The sequence below is a fragment of the Mustela nivalis genome (assembly GCF_964662115.1).
Source record: "Mustela nivalis genome assembly, chromosome: 9".
Lineage (NCBI taxonomy): Eukaryota > Metazoa > Chordata > Mammalia > Carnivora > Mustelidae > Mustela > Mustela nivalis.
In genome coordinates, this window is record NC_139028.1 from 45,820,854 (window position 1) to 45,837,636 (window position 16,783).

At 38.9% G+C, this 16,783-nt stretch overlaps 1 protein-coding gene across 2 annotated transcripts in view; it reads left to right on the forward strand.

Annotated features, from left to right (window-relative positions):
- Positions 1-16,574, forward strand: part of SLC36A4 (solute carrier family 36 member 4) — a 54,718-nt gene extending 38,144 nt beyond the window's left edge. For both annotated transcript variants that reach the window (XM_082682685.1, XM_082682686.1), the window contains exons 10-11: positions 8,113-8,282; positions 12,376-16,574. In XM_082682685.1, the coding sequence (XP_082538811.1) occupies positions 8,113-8,282; positions 12,376-12,683 (478 nt within the window). In that variant the 3' untranslated portion in view covers positions 12,684-16,574. The remainder of the gene's footprint in view (positions 1-8,112; positions 8,283-12,375) is intronic.
- Positions 16,575-16,783: the final 209 nt, after the last annotated feature.

A 16,783-nucleotide genomic window follows, 5' to 3' on the forward strand; every position in this document is an offset into this window, starting at 1 on the left:
TTTTGATAAATACAAAGAATAAATGCTAAAATGCTGATTCAATTAATGCCCCACTGCTCCTTGAGCTGCTTGGATAGAAGTCAAACCTGCAGTGTTTTTAAGTATTATGTGTTCTAACTGGCTTCCTATTGGTAGCTGGGCGTTTATCCGTCATTCAGTAGTCCTCTGAGCCCGGCTTTTTACTGGAGTCAAAAATGTTGTAAGAACAAATGCATATGGGAAGACAGTTGTGATAGAATGTACCTCGAATAGTTCCCAGATTCACAAAGGGCAAACATGCAGTGTGTTCTTCAACTATAATTCTACTTTAGCTGTGACACATTTTTATTTCATGATGGAAACGTGTCAAATGTTATACCTTCATTTCAGACTAGAGACATGATCACAGACAAGATATGTAACTTTAAGCATTTATTTCATTAACTTACATTATAGTTGATTACATAATTGTGTTTCTTCCAAATATGTCTCTTTTTATAATAGTTTAATACAGGCTAGAATCTTAAACAGATTAATATAAGAGATGATCAAGGCTGCTAAAAAGTATGGTATCATAGTTCTTTATTTTTTTCCAATACTATATGATGTCTAGAAAGTAGTATTTTTCCCTACTAAAAATAATATTTAGAATAAATCTGAAGAACAATTTCAGAAATAAAATTGACAAGTACTTCTAATGTCAAATATAAAATATAGGTGGAAATAGTCTCAGAACTTTCTTCCCTACTCTTCCTCACAGAAGTATTTAAAAAGAGCAGGGACCGAAGGGGGAGTTACATTGCATGTCAAGTTAAGATGTGCCTATCCCCAGAGAGTTCAGAGCATGGCGAAGCAGTGTGGGGGAGACAAGTGGGGAATGCTTTGGGTGTTCACAGCTGAGTCCTGAGGGAGCCGTGTAAGCCCTGGCAGTAGCTCTGTGTAATCCTTGCCTTTTCTGCATCCCCTTCCCGCCTCTCCCCTTACCCCTCTTGGCTGTGGCGTTACACTTAGAACAGAACTAGTTGCACGTCTCCATTGAAAAGGGACCATTACATCATCATCTGTGTTCAAGAAAGCCTAGCTAGTCACCTGCTTTTCGTTTAGAGGAAAGGATATAGTACACATATCCTAAGAAACAAAAATCTGGAATAAAATGGAAAGCAAGTCAAGATACATAATTCTCCTTTGGCGAGCGAGCTGGTGTTGGCTAGTTCCTTCTCCTTGTGGGAGGTGTGGGAATCGTTACAACCTTGTATGTAACATTAGCTGCCTTAGGATATATGTGTTTCCGTGATGAAATCAGAGGCAGCATAACTTTGAATCTGCGGCCTGCTGTTCATTTCTTTGTGGTCTGTGCATCTGGGCCGGTTAAAATAACAGCCACGACTGAGGGATACTGCGGAGGAGAAGCCCATCTCTTCACAGTGATAGTCTTCTGTAGAATGAGAAGTTTGGACCGGCATGATCAAAGAAATCTAAAATTTCTTTCTTGATGTGCTATGTCTCTTCCTTTCCCTCTTCCTTTCCCTCCCCGTGCTTCAGGCAATAGGCCTAGGAAGTCAGAGAAGGGGCAGGGTGCTGGTTATTGTGGGTATAAAAGCCGACGGCTGTCACGGAGCCTGGGGCGCTCTCAGCCACTACTGCTGGGATGCTGTGCAGGGCTCTTAATGCCCTGTGACATAGGTTCTCCAAGTTCATTGGGGTCGTCCTACAAGAAAAGGCTGGGTTATAAAGCAGCGCAGGATAAAGCGAGTATGGATTAGAGAAGCTCCAAGTTATTTACTGTTTATTGACTGAGGTGTCATCTTTTCAAACCAGTAATGAGTAGTAGTATTCAGTCTGTCTCATTTAGACTTTGAAGCAAAGAGTGTGTTTGAAAGATGATAAGTAAATTTGCATCATTAGCACCTTGAGAACAGGAACCCCGCAGCTTCTAGGCGTAGGATATACCTCTGTGATCTAGCACGTGGCTCGGCGCTCAAGAGGCCTTGGTAAATGTTTGCTACCTAGCATTCTGAGTTGAAGAGCATGTCCCTTGTTACCTGATAATAGAACCAGGGCACTGATAGGGGTCCAAGTTGAGTGATGTTGTAGCAGCGTTTTTCCAGGACTTCCACTAACAGAACCTAAATAACAGCCGAGAGGGAAAAAAAAGCATTCTCTTGGGAGTCTTTAGACCTGTCAAGTAGCCTGTTTCACGCATAGCATGGAGGAGTGGGAGTGGAGGATGATTATTGAGCATGAACACTGCTGTAACCAGTTCACAAGAGGACCTAAGATAGCAAACGTATTTATTCTGGGATCTGTCTTGCTGAGTGACATCTTAGGAACAAACATCTTTCGCTTTTGTTGTGATTTCCTTTGTTCAGTTGTGTTGTGTTGCTTACTTTCTACCGGTCTGAAATACAAGGTCTGTTCCATACCCCTCCGCCTTTTCCCCATCACAGTTTCCATGCCTTCTTGGTTCCAGTTAGTGGCTTTTTACCTTTTTAAACTACAACCCATAATAAAAAAAGGGAAATGTTTTAAAACCTTCTAGAAATAAGAGTGTGTGTGTCTGTATATATGTGTTTTTGTGATGCCCACTGCCCACACTCCTATAAGTCACTGAAGTAGGGTATAAGTAAAAGGTTAAATAAAAACCCATATTTTCTACATACAGTGTCCCCTGGTATTCTCTGTTCCAGTCTGTATCTTAGGGAAAATGAAGAAAAAAACTTTTCACAACTCCCTCAATTGATACCATAACCCACTAGTGGGTCATGGTTAGTTTGAAAAATACTGGCCTGGAGTGAATTCATATGTTACTCATTTAGTCAGCACACATAGCACTTCTAAAAAATATCAAGGGTATTAGGTTTTCACACACACAAAAAGGCTAAGAAGCAGAAAGGTGTTTCTGCTCTCACACATGATGTTCTTTGTGAAGCATGTGTTGGATAGGAATAATTCAGTTAAAAAAAATAGAGAGGAACCATGTAAGAACAGGGAAGGAATAAGGTAGCATTTTAATTTATTAAGATAATTGAACTGGCCCTTCATCCGCCCCCGCCCAAAGTAACAGAAACAACCCCAGGTCTAAGCCCGCGTTTGCAGCTTACCGGAGCTGGGATCCTGAACGTTCTGCGAATAAAGCTGATGAGTAATGGCAGGTAATCGCTGAACCTACTAGGCAGGCAGAGTGTTGAACTCTGAGGAGCTCGTTACCTAAAATGAAAATATTTGGGCAAGAACAGACTCGCCAAGAGGTAAAATAAAAAAGCAGTTAAGAGAAATAAATTTAAGGAAACTGGAAAAATAAGGTTCCTATCTCTTGAACTATTCCCTTTGTTCTCTTTCTGACAAACTCTGTTTGTTTCTTTGTTTTTTCTCATTAAACTTTTGTTTTAATGGGTCTCAAAATTCTAGGACAGACTTAATTATCTCCTTCCAGTATTAAAGTTGCCTGTGACTGGGAATCCTGGGCCAAACTGCCTCTGACTCTTCTCTCAGAATGACTGTTCTTTATTATATTAAATTTAGAATGAAAGGCATCTAGCAGATATTTATCGTATGCCTTTTATGTGCTTGCTGCAGGCACTAGAGAGACAGCGGTGAACAGGTGAGAATCTCTTCCTCACAGGACGTAGAGTCCGGCAAACATGCTCTACCAGTTGAGTGGGTCACAGCCGTCAGTCTAGTTGTGAATACTGGATAACGCTTGTGGTGGTATTTTTCAGCTTAGGATGAGGTGAGCTTGGTAAGGATTATAGCTAGGCCTCAGACAGACTCCTTCTTAACAGAACTAAGCTCAAGATTTTTAACATGAGTATCATGAAGGGTCTAAGAGGGCAAGTTGAGTCATCAGTCTTTCCAAGAGTAGCTGCTGTATTCACCCTTGAGAGGAGAATCAGCAGCTTTCTTCCCAGATGGGAAATTTTGTGAGATATTCATATCTGTACATTTCGATTAAGTATTGTTTTATTAGGGAGCGCCTAGGTGGCTCGGTTGGTTAAGCATCTAACTCTTGATTTCAGTTTAGGTCGTGATCTCAGGGTCAAGAGATTGAGCCCTATGTCCAGCTCTGTACTCCGCATGGAGCCTGCTCCCTCCCTCTCCCTCGCCCACTGCCCCTCTCCACCTAAAGTAAATAAATAAATAGAATCTAAAAAATAGTAAAAGAAAAGTACAGGAGATGCCTGGGTGGCTCAGTTGGTTAAACGTCTGCCTTCAGCTCAGGTCATGATCCCAGGGTCCCGGGATCCAGCCCCACATTGGGCTCCCTGCTCAGCGGGGAGCCGCCTTCTCCCTGCCCCTCTGCCATCCCCCTCCAACCCACCCACCTCCACTTGTGCTCTCTGGCTCTATCTCTCTGTCAAATAAATAAATAAAATCTTAAAAAAACAAAACCCTTTGGCAGTGATTTTTAGAATGCTTTTTAATGTGCATTAGATGTTACTTAAAAGTTATTTATGGGGGCGCCTGGGTGGCTCAGTGGGTAAAGCCGCTGCCTTCGGCTCAGGTCATGATCTCAGCTCAGCAGGGAGCCTGCTTCCTCCTCTCTCTCTCTCTCTCTCTGCCTGCCTCTCTGCTTACTTGTGATCTCTGTCTGTCAAATAAAATAAATAAAAATCTTTAAAAAAAAAAGTTATTTATGTTTTCTATCTTCAAAATAAATTCTTGTGACTTTAAGAAGGTGTTTTATCCTTTGGAGAGAGAGTTTATAGGGTAGATTCTTCGTTCAACTCTTCATTTCTAAAACAGTACATAGATGCGTGCTTCACACCAAAAGGAGAACCAAGGTTGATAATAACCTGTAGAAAACCTGATTAGAGAAAAACAGAGTGATTGAAAATATAGATGAAACTAGTATTCTTAAAACAGAGAAGTCAGAATAGAACAATTGATTTCAATAGACTGCAATGCTTTTCTTAAACATCTTTATTACTCTTCTTTGTTGATAAATAGCATGTATATTAGCTTTTAAAAGTCTCATACCATTTTATTTCCCATTTATTCTCTGTGTAATACATAATCTTACTGACTTGTGTTAGTAATAACCAAATTCTTAAGTCTATAACTTGTTTTAAATCAATAGAAAAGTAATTATACCTACATGCATAATGATATATTTTTAAGTATATTGTTAACCATATTGAAAAACATGTAAGTTAAAAGATAATTAGGAATGTTCAAATAATAACAAATAAACAACAAATAAACAATAACAAACAACAAAAGGAATGTTCAAATAATAAACTGATAAGAATATTCATTTAATTATCTGCTGTTACATATCAGTATATGAGGCAGGAGTCTTTCAGTTGTTTTGTGCATTGCAATAACTGACCATTTTTATTTAAAGATTTTATTTATTTACTTGACAGACAGAGATCACAAGTAGGCAGAGAGGCAGGCGGAGAGAGAGGAGGAAGCCGGCTCCCCGAGAAGCAGAGAGCCCGATGTGGGGCTCGATCCCAGGACCCTGGGATCATGACCTGAGCCAAAAGCAGAGGCTTTAACTACTGAGCCACCCAGTCGCCCCCTGACCATTTATATTTCAACTTTAAGCCTCAAGCTGAAAAATATATCCTGAAATCGTTTTAAAAATTAAGATTTTATTGTTGCTAGCCCTAAGGAGTTCCTTCTTTCTGTAATTATGTTTGTAGTATTTTTGAATCTGATTCTATTCAACTTTTTTCCTTTCTCTTACTCACTTCTCTAATGCATGTATCATAGGTGGACACTTACAGAATTCCTTCCCGCGTGGCCATGGTTTAGAGAACTATTTATATAATCTTCGCTACTTGAAATCTTAAGACATCAGAAATAAGCTTAAAGTTCAATTAAATGTTGAGGCCTTTCTCTACCAAAAGTGGATTATTTCACCTCTCTTTAAAAGGATTGCATTTTTTTTCCTAAGAAGCACTCTTCCCTGGCATAGATGGGCCTTGCAGGTGGGAAAGCAGGACTCTCACACGGGAAGACGGGGCTGTCAGGGATGGTTCTGCCTCAAGAGGACGTGGGTGTTGACCACTACCCCTGATGCTGCGGCGTGTTCCCTCCTCAGTCTCCTCTCCCGTTGTTTGGGGTTTCCTATTTTAACTGTTGTAAAATACTCGAAATTTCAAAAAACAAAACAGTTTTATTACTGATAATAAAACTGTTTGTACATTAACCCAGGAGAATAGTTTCTATAGTCTGAGTCCTCTGATACTGCATTTTCTTTCTGTGCCACTATCAACATTTAAAAAGCCAGACAAAAGGAAGTTAACCAAAGACTCTATCCAGACATGGGTACTGATTTTGACAAGAGACTATCTACCATGTAGAAATCTAAAGATATTTGTAAAACTGAACATTGCTGTGCTGTTTTGAAGCACTGGGCATCAACCCAACTAACAAACTTTATTTCCCTACTAATGCAACTTTAACATAGGTGAAATTCCTATAGAATCTGGAGAACTCTTTAAGTTGAAACCATTTAAATGCTCTCCTTTTGGACCTAAGAGTGATGGTGTTTCTGCAACTAATGACATACCTACCAAGTTTTTTAAGGAGAACTGTAACTCAGAGTTCGATGTGAAGTTTTCTTCTATATATAGATCAGTAAGTTATCAAAGACGTAATAGTATTTCTAGTTTTTAAAAGAGAGTTGAGAAAACATTGATTCTTCATGAGACACAGTCTAGCCTTTAGAACACTGGGTTAGCCTAAAATGAAATCTTTGCAGCAGTATTCCCAAACTGTTGCATTGCCACATTTAAGCCCTCTGGACTTGTCAGAATGAACTGTCCACCAGTCATCTAGAAATTCTGTAGAGACCTGCTGACTTTTTTTTTTTTAATAAGCATCTAATTAGTAAGATACTGGCCTATGTTTGTGTTGGATTTCTTAACCTATGTTAACATTAAAGATAAAAAGAAGAAAGCCAGATTCATGTCAAGACCACAGTGTAGGGGCGCCTGGGTGGCTCAGTCATTAAGCATCTGCCTTCAGCTTAGGTCATGATCCCAGGGTCCTGGGATTGAGCCCTGCATTGGGCTCCTTGCTCAGTGGGAGCTTGCTTCCCCCTTCCCCACTCCGCCTGCTTGTTTTCCCTCTGTTGCTGTTTCTTTCTCTGTCAAATAATAAAATATTTTTTTAAAAAAGACAACAGCGTAGATGAACCTGGAAGCCATTATGTTAGGTGAAATAATCCAGGCAAAGAAAGAAAAGACAAATACTGTGTGGCATTCGTCATAAGTGGAATCTAAAAAAATACATATGGGGCGCCTGGGTGGCTCAATCGGTTAAGTGGCTGGCTCTTGATTTCAACCCAGGTCACGATCTCAAAGTCCCAGGATCGAGCCCCCCATCCGGATCTGCATTCAACAGGGTCTCTGGTTGAGGATTCTCTCTCTCTCTCTCTCAGCCCCTCCCCCTGCTCACTCACATATGTTTTCTTTCTCTAGAATAAGTACATTTTTTAAAAAATTGATTACTTAAAAAATATGTGGGGTACCTGGGTGGCTCAGTCTTTTAAGCAATTTGCCTTTAGCTCAGGTCATGACCCTAGGGCTCTGAGATTGAGCCCCACATCGGCCTCCCTGCGCAGCAGGGAACCTGCCTCTCCCTCTCCGTCTGCCTGCTGCTCCCCCTACTTGTGCTTTTTCTCTCCCTGTCTCTTTCTTTGTGTCATGTCCATGAAGTTAAAAAAAGATTCACTCACACACACACACGCAGTTGATCTCACATTGACTTTATGTGAAATATATATATCTCTCTCTCACATAAACAGAGTCAACCAACGGTTGCTAGGGGGCTGGTGAATGGGGAAAAAGAGGAGAGTTTGCTAGAAGGGTACAAACTTGTATTTGTAAGATAAAGAAATTCTAAGGATCTGATGTATAACGTGGTGACCACAGTTGGTGACAGTGTAGCATATAACTGAAATTCACTGAGTAGAATCAAAGTGTTCTCACCAAAAAGAGAAAAAAAAAAAGCAAATATGTGAGGTGATAGAAGTGTTAATTAACTCGATAGTGGGAACTCTGTCACAGTGTATATTTAATATTATGTTGTACACTTTACCTGTTTAACGGTGTTGCTTGTTGTACCTCAGTAAATCTGGGGAAAAAAGAATGACTGAATTTTGAAATTTTTTTTTAATAGGTTGTATCAATCAGTAAAAATTCTATATTCCTTTGGCATCTTTGTGACATATTCAATTCAGTTCTACGTTCCGGCGGAGATCATCATCCCTATGATCACATCCAAATTTCATTCTAAATGGAAACAAATCTGTGAATTTGCCATAAGGTCCTTCTTGGTTGCTATTACGTGTAAGTATTACTACACATTTATAGCATCATCAGTTTTTCTTGTTGAGTGTCCTATAATGAAGCTACTTAAAGTATATTTTTTAATATTTTAAAATCAGTTTTGTTTACATAGCTGAGATACTTTTTGAGTTAAAATTCTGTTATTCTACTACTGTAGAAGGAAAACATAGAGCAGATCTTATTACATTTAAAAGAACTAATCAGTTATTATTTTGAAAATGCATCAGTGGTTAAAAATATAAGTATATTTAAATCAGATACATAAGGGACTCTTACATTGTTGATAGACATTTTACTTTGGTTCTAGTTTTCCTCAGGTTTTTTATTTCTGCTAACTTCTGTATATTTAACTGCTTAAATCTCCATGACTACCTATAGAAATGGGTTTTGTTTTGTTTTGGTCTTTAATAATTTCAGTGTCTAATTTTACTTACGATTTGAAGGAATGTGTGTAATCTCCTCCTAAGGTTTCACATTATAAAATGCCTCACCAGGGAGCAGTAATCATGGAGACCTGTGGAGAAGCAGCTTGATTTTGGTACAGTGGGAAATAGTGTGCGTTTTGGGGCCACACTGACCTGACAGTTCAAACCTACCAGTTACCTGCTGGTGGCTTTAGACAAGTTCCCTACCATCTGTAAGCTCCTCTTTTTTCAACTGTGGAATGAAGAAAGACTTCCTTTTATGGCATATTTTGTAGGGTTTAAGAATATTAACAAAGTAGCCAGCAGTTATAATTGTCACTGTTATTGTTGTAACCACAAGTATAAGATGACTGAACTGACGATTACTTAGAGTGATACCAGGGGCCAGTGGAAATGGGTCAGCTTTCTGCGGAAGATATGAATAACCACCTTGGCCCAATCAAGGCGAGAGAATGAGAGAGTTAAAAATTGGGGACAGACAACTGTAAATTTCAGGGAGCAGCTTGGGGTGGAACTTATGCCGAGATCTAAAGAAAAAGCTGGGAAAAGTAAATGAGACCTATTTTCCAAAGTAATCATTTAAATGAATTATAGCAACAATAAGATAAATCATAATGAGTGAAGTCAATGAGCTCATACTCTGATGACTAAGAAAACATTCAATAGGAAAAAGTCACTTTACGACATTTTGAAATACTTCTTACACATTGTTTTTACTGAATTTTGACAACCGTACTAAATATAAAGGCTGATTTCAGTACGAGTCCTTTTATCCTAGATGTAAGACTGCTGTATTCTGAAAGTGTGTCTCCTTTGAAAATTAGTAACTAAAGTTTACTTGAAGGAGCTTGAAGAAAATGTTACAGGGATTTAATAACTTCTGATAGTTCAGTAACTGCACCCATTTCTGTGCACTGGCCGCCATTGTTATATCGAAGTGATCCGTCTGCACATCTGCTACCAAGAGTCTGTTCCTAGAAGCCTGGGACTCTCCTCAGGAGCTGAGTTCATGACACACAGAATGGCTAGTGTTTCTTTGCTGCTTCTCTCTCTCCCTCTTTTTTTTGTTTTGTTTTTTGTTTTTTAAAGATTTTATTCATTTATTTGACAGCAACACAGTGAGAGAGAGAACACAAGCAGGGGTTGGGAGAGGGAGAAGCAGGCTTCCTGCCGAGCAGGCAGCCAGACGTGGGGCTTGATCCCAGGACCCTGGGACCATGATCTGAGTTGAAGGCAGATGTTTAATGACTGAGCCACCTAGGTGCCCCCTACTTCGCTCTTTTACTTAAAAATACTTAAGAAATTTAAAATAGAGCTACTCTATGACCCTGCAGTTGCACTACTGCGTATTTACTCAAGAGATACAGATGTAGTGAAAAGAAGGGCCATCTGTACCATAGCAGCAATGGCTACAGGTGCCAAACTTTTGAAAGAGCCAAGATGCCCTTCAGCGGATGAATGGATAAGGAAGATGTGGTCCATATACACTATGGAGTATTATGCCTCCATCAGAAAGGATGAATACCCAACTTTTGTAGCCACATGGATGGGACTGGAGGAGATTATGCTGAGTGAAATAAGTCAAGCAGAGAGAGTCAATTATCATATGGTTTCAGTTACTTGTGGAGCATAAGGAATAACACAGAGGACATTGGGAGATGGAGAGGAGAAGTGAGTTGGGGAAATTGGAGGGGGAGACAAACCATGAGAGACTGTGGACTCTGAGAAACTGAGGGTTTTTGAGGGGAGAGAGGCGGGGTGTTTGGTGAGCCTGGTGGTGGGTATTAAGGAGGGCACGTATTGCATGGAGCACTGGGTGCGGTGCATAAACAATCTTGGAACACTGAAAAAATTTAAAAAAATAGTTGAAGTTACTCGGCGGTATATGAGAGCTATAGTTACAGCACGCTTTGGATGAAGAGAACACAAAGCAAGGAATATCCCCTTTGTGCTTTACTGGGACGCATCGCCAGATGCGGACCTTCATTGGAATCTTCAGCTCGTGCTTCCCAATTAAAGTCAAAGCCAGCCTACATGCAGGACAGGACTGTTTTTTATCTGCCCCGGGGGCCCTTGATAAGCTTTGGGGGCAGGCTCCTGATGGATGCCTGTGTGGACAGCCAGTGAGACCGTCGTGTCCATAGAGCAGGCTGTGTGACGCTGGCAGTGAGAGCGGAGGCCCAGCTGGATGTGAAGCTTGGGTATCTTCAGGCGTTCCACAGTTCTCTCCAAACACTGAGTGCAAGTTGGTAGTACTGCTGTTTAGAGTCCTGAGTTCATCAACTTGCGTTATATTCCTTATACCTGTGCTCCAGTTAGCATTTGAATCATCCTTTTAAACTGTCTTCTTAGTAGGACTCAAAAGCTTGGGAAGATGGGTCAGACTCACAGGGATTGATGTGTATATGGTGGCCTCTCAGAAATGGATGTTGTCCATGAAATTTGAAAGGTCCTATTTTTGTTCGGGAGTTAGGATTATGGTTCCCTGGAGAAACATGTTACAAGAATGTGGCAAGCATCTGTTCAACAGGGAACCCACTTTATCAAGCATTTCCAGTTTAGAGCTGCAACTCCTTCAAAGTCAAGTGTCTTATTTAGGAAAGCTTGCCGCACTTCAGTCCTCTAGGTGTGAGGCTAGGTTTATCATTTCAAAATAATTTTTAGCGTTTTAGCTTTCAAAAGAAATTAAATAAATAACAAGTACTTCTAAGAAACCTAGTAGTTCCAGATTAATACCATATCCTCCTGGAAAGCATTGAGGCCACAAAAAGAATAGGGGAAGGAAAAAACCCATAACCTAAAAATAAAGGAGTGGAAATGGAAGAGTTCATTCCAGAGCCCAAGTTCAATTATATATACACCAGGAAAGTTCAGTAAGAGACAAAGAGGCTAGAAATGAGGAAAGCAAAAGTATGTAAACTTAGGAATAAAAAGAGAGGAATAAAGGCCCCTGAGTGGCTTAGTCCGTTGAGCGCCCAACTCTTTATTTTGGTCCAGGTCATGATCTCAGGGTCTTGAGATCAAGTCCCACATTGGACTCCATGCTCATCTGGGAGCCTGCTTGACTTTATTTCCCTCTGCCTCTCCCCCGCTCACACACGCATGCTCACAGTCTCTCTCTCTCTCTAAAAATAAATAAAAATCTTAAAAAGAGAGGGATAAAAAAGATCAGAGAGGAGATGATAGCTTTAGGAGACAAGTTAGGGAGAGCCAATGCACGTGTCAGTGGAGTCCCCAAAGCCAGAACTGTGGTGACGGAATCCTCATTGTTTGGCGGGGGCGGGGGAGCGCATAGCTGGCATAGCTTGCCCATGAGCAGACTCTAGGGTTATTTCTGGTGGCTGCTCCAAACCCTCAGCAAGTCGATCGGTAACGTCGGAGAAAGGAATCTGAGTCTTAGTTTTCACAAACTCTCTGTTGATACCTTCAGCAAAAGAAGGGTAAGTAGGACTAAGAAAATACAAGATCAGAGCTTTTCAGAAAGCTTGCCAGTAGTTTGGAAGAAAATCGGTCAGAAGTAGTGGTACTTTTTTTTTTTTTTTTTTAATTTCATCTGGAAATAACTCAGAAAAGTTGTAAAAGAAAGTAATCATACCCACTGTCTGCATTTAGTTTTCATTTAAGTATTAGGTATTTAATTAAGGATTATATGTATTTTCATTTTCTAGGTGCTGGAGCGATTCTGATTCCTCGTTTGGACATTGTGATTTCCTTTGTTGGAGCCGTGAGCAGCAGCACGTTGGCCCTGATTCTACCACCTCTGGTTGAAATTCTTACATTTTCTAAGGAACACTACAATATATGGATGATCCTGAAAAATATTTCCATAGCGTTCACTGGAGTTGTTGGTTTCTTCTTAGGTACATATGTAACTGTTGAAGAAATCATTTATCCTACTCCTAAAGTTACAGCTGGCGCTCCACAAAATCCTTCTCTAAATTTGAATTCAACATGCTTTACATCTGGTTTGAAATAGTGGAAACAGAACTGTGAGTCTTCTCCTTTTCTCTTGACTCTGGAAATGATACAAATAAGAACTAATAGAATACATTGCAGTGAGCTTATAAATAGAACCAAATTTTCTTTTCTTTTGGTACAATAATGGCATTTTAGTAGTAAACTAGAGTTCTTTACTGATAGTGGTAAATCATGACAGATTATTGGTTTTAAGTATTTGCAATAATTTCAAAATACTTAGTTTTGAAATTTTTAAAAATTAAAATGTAGAAAAATTCAAGGATAAAAAGACTTCCACTGTTCTTCATTCAATCAGAAATACTCTAACCAAGATTCTCTTTTTGACCCATGCTCCTCTTTCCCCACCCAGCTGAGGAGGGAACAGGGATCTAACAATAAGAGAATCAAAGAAGGACCTAGTTAACAGTCTTCTCACTATCTCGGTGAATATCAAAGTGTACTTTGTGTATAATGTAAAAATGTCTTAATCACGTTTTTACTAGAGAGCCAAATACTTATGATTTGTCCCTGGAAGGATGGAAAATTTATTAACCCTAATGTAAGCATCAGAAGTCTCTACAACCGGAATTATGCTGCGTGATTCTCTGATGGTCGTTGATCTGCACAACGAAAACTCTTGAGGCACTGTGTGGGGTCCCGACTCTGTGTCTCAGTCAGATGTGGAAGAGACTTTAAGGGTTATCCAGCATAATTCCCTTATTTCTTATCTAAGGAAATTCATGCCCAGAAAGGTTCAAGTAACTTGGTCAAGACCACTCAGCTTTGAGGTCAAGCAAGAGAACGTGATCTTTTGATCCCCAATCTAGGATTTTTTGTTTTTCACATCACATCCAGGAAAAAGAATAAATGAGGTCCAGTTTAGCTGTTAGTGTTGCATCTACTTAGTTATATTTTACTACTCGGAAAACCAGGGATCTCTGTACTCTGTGTGACCTGACCATAAAGATCAGAGAACTCTAGAAAACCTGTGTTACAGCCATATAAACCCCAACAAGAGAAGGAAGTTTTCTTTTGTTTGTTTTGTTTTTTAAAGAGAAACCACATGCTGGTTTAACTGCTGGCTGGTAGAAGGTACCCAGTACTCTCTGGCTCAGACTCTCCATATTAGTTCCTCCCTCTTTGGGTTTTGTATGCACCATCTTTCTCAATAGCAGAACATAGCTATCTGACAAAATACAGGATTTGTGTATTCCTTCCAGCCCTGTGGCTTGCTTTGTTATAGCCTTTTACTGATCTGAATGGGCAGAATAAAAAAAAACTATAAAGAAATGTATGCTGAGGAAAAATCAAGGCTGTGATAGATTACTAAATCTTGAGACACTCCAGGTTTCTTCAAAAGAAATGCCTTTTATTACCCCAGATTTGTCAATCCCGGTTATTAATCAAAACAGTCTCAGTTGACTTGAAAAATGAAAAAATTTTACTTTTAAAACATGAAGAATCTTGACTTTTTAAAAAAGTCATACTTTCAAACATGTTGAACTTTTTAATCAGGCTGATGGGACTCTTATTTGTAATATATCATCAAGATCAGTGTAGTGTATGTATTCTATATTTTTATATGTAAATGTTAACTTAGTTAAGTAATTTTTGCTTTGCATCATTAATGAGTCATCAAATACAATTCTAACAAAATATCAGAAGCTTTATTTTTGTACAAATTCATAAGAATCAAACTTTTTTTAAACATTTACATTAGATGTCACCAATAATTGTTTGTGATACTTTTATATCAAATCTGTTCTATTGAGCTTTTAGTCATACTGAGAGAATGTGGAAGAAGTTATAGGAAGAGTAATCATCATTGAAACTGTTATATAATCGTGTTTCTAAGAATAAATTAGGGTTTTTTAAAAAATGTATAACTTGGTATAAAATGACTTGAAAACCATTGTTTAATAGAAAGCACTATTATTTTGTCAGCTGTCCTCAGATATTTCTAGTCTATGCGTGAAATTTTATTTTTATACTTTGACCTGTTTATTTTCCTTATTAATTCATCAAATTCAATAAATTCTGAATAGTTGATCATTGCAATAAATAAATTCGAGATTGAGCATGAACGAAACATTGAGTGCACTGTCAGCCAGGCTTCCTTATGCAGCGGGTGCTGCTCCACAGCCAGTACTTAGTCCCCCTTACTCATCGACACTTTAAATACCAGAGAAAAGTGGAAATGGTGAAAGCAGGGGCTAAAACCGGTAGAGACTAGTCTTAATCCTTAACAAGAAACTGTTTAGGTATAAAGCATAAATGCGCCCTTACTTAAGTGTTTTTGATGATGTATTTTATTTGGGAAAAAATCAGTGGCAATATTTTTCCTCTGAAAAATTTAGTTTTAATGAGTCACAACGTTTTTTTAAAGATTTTGGGAGAAGATATTTTGATGGGGCCAGCTGTTGCTTTTATTTCGGGGCCTGGAAAATGAGAACGATTGCACCTGTGAAATTTTGTGTCTGGTATCTTGGTCCGTTACATTATGGCTCGGACGACTGCCACATTTCATCTGGCACCATGAAAAGCCCTCTTCTTTGAAAGCGGATCGGGTGCCCGAGAGCCTTTTCTACCACTGACATGGGGGAAGGAAAGGAAAGCTTCATTGACTTCTGCTGACCTCTGCTGACCTTTGTCCTAAGTCAGTTATCATTAGTCCCTGACCTTCAAAACCGCGTCACCAGTTTGAGTCAACTTGTCAAAACACTGGTTCTTGGATTTTTTTTTTTTATCAGAGGATCTTCTTTTCCCCACCTGGTCACATCTCTCCACAATTAAATAAGAACTAGGGTTTTTCCTCGGTGAAAGACCAATTTGTATGATGTTATCGACTAAAAAAAGTATACGGGATCAGCCAGTGCCACATGATGTTTTAATTCTCTCCTTGCTGGATTCTCCTTTCTTAAAACCATTTTTGCCTCTCATCTAGGCAACGCACTGAATGTTTTTATAAGCATTTTATGCAATGTGCATGTTGTAAATTTCCTAACAGAGCCGAATTTCATTCAGTATTTTCAGAATAGTTACAGGAAAGCTGTCTACCTGCAAAGCACTATAAAAATATTAATGGGACAATGAATTAAAGTTCCGCATTGGGGCCACATCTAGCTGCGGCAGACAGGTGGCCCAATGGGTATTTTCTGTTGAGTACGATTTGGTAAATGTACAGACCATTGATCATGTAAAATGAGTTTTATTTTTCTTTAAATGAGTGTGTTTTGTTCATTTCAGCTGTACTAGGTTCCCCCTTCCTAAGAAAATCTGAGAACTTTGATCTAAAAGGTGTAACGAGAACCTTCCTGACATTAAATGGCTGACTATAATAGTTAAGACTTTGGAAGTATTATGGATAATCTTATTTATGCCCCTAGTGCTTACTTGGCTAAACGCCTTAATAAGAGTGATTGGTTTTCGCCTAGGAGATGAGAAAACATGCTTAAGAAATGACTGGAAATGCTATTACCCTATGATAAATGAAATGACGACTTATTCTCATTCTTGAAATGCCATATTAAAATTAGCTAGTTCTTACGTGTACATACACACACACACACACACACACACACACACACCAGTAATCCATGTGAATTAGATACTGATATTAACATACCATTTAAACTGAGACTGAAAGATGATTGTTGAAAGATCACTCCCAAGATGATTCCATTAGCGTTTTATTGATAACAATTAGGAAAGTAAATGCTTATACCGTGAATAAATTAAGCTGTGGATTTTTGTGTTTTTCAAAATGATTTTGTGAGTTTGAAAACTAAAAATCATTGTACTTGAGTCAATTCTTTTTAAGTTATTTTTCTTCACACTATGGAAAAAAACCATCTTAAAGTACTGTAACTCTTCTGAATTTTCAATAAAATATAATTATTTTGCTTGCAAATGCCTTTTTAAATGAATTCGTCTTCTCAAGATTAAATGATATTGACAAATGTCATAAGCTGAAAATGGCACTAGTATATTCTCATCTTAATCAGTCTGTGTGATTCTTTGTCATGTGATCTTCAGCCTTCGAAGTTGGTATCATGAGCCCCTAAGATTTAAGAGGAGAGGTTGATTAAAAATGAAGGGACATAATCAAAACCGTGATCT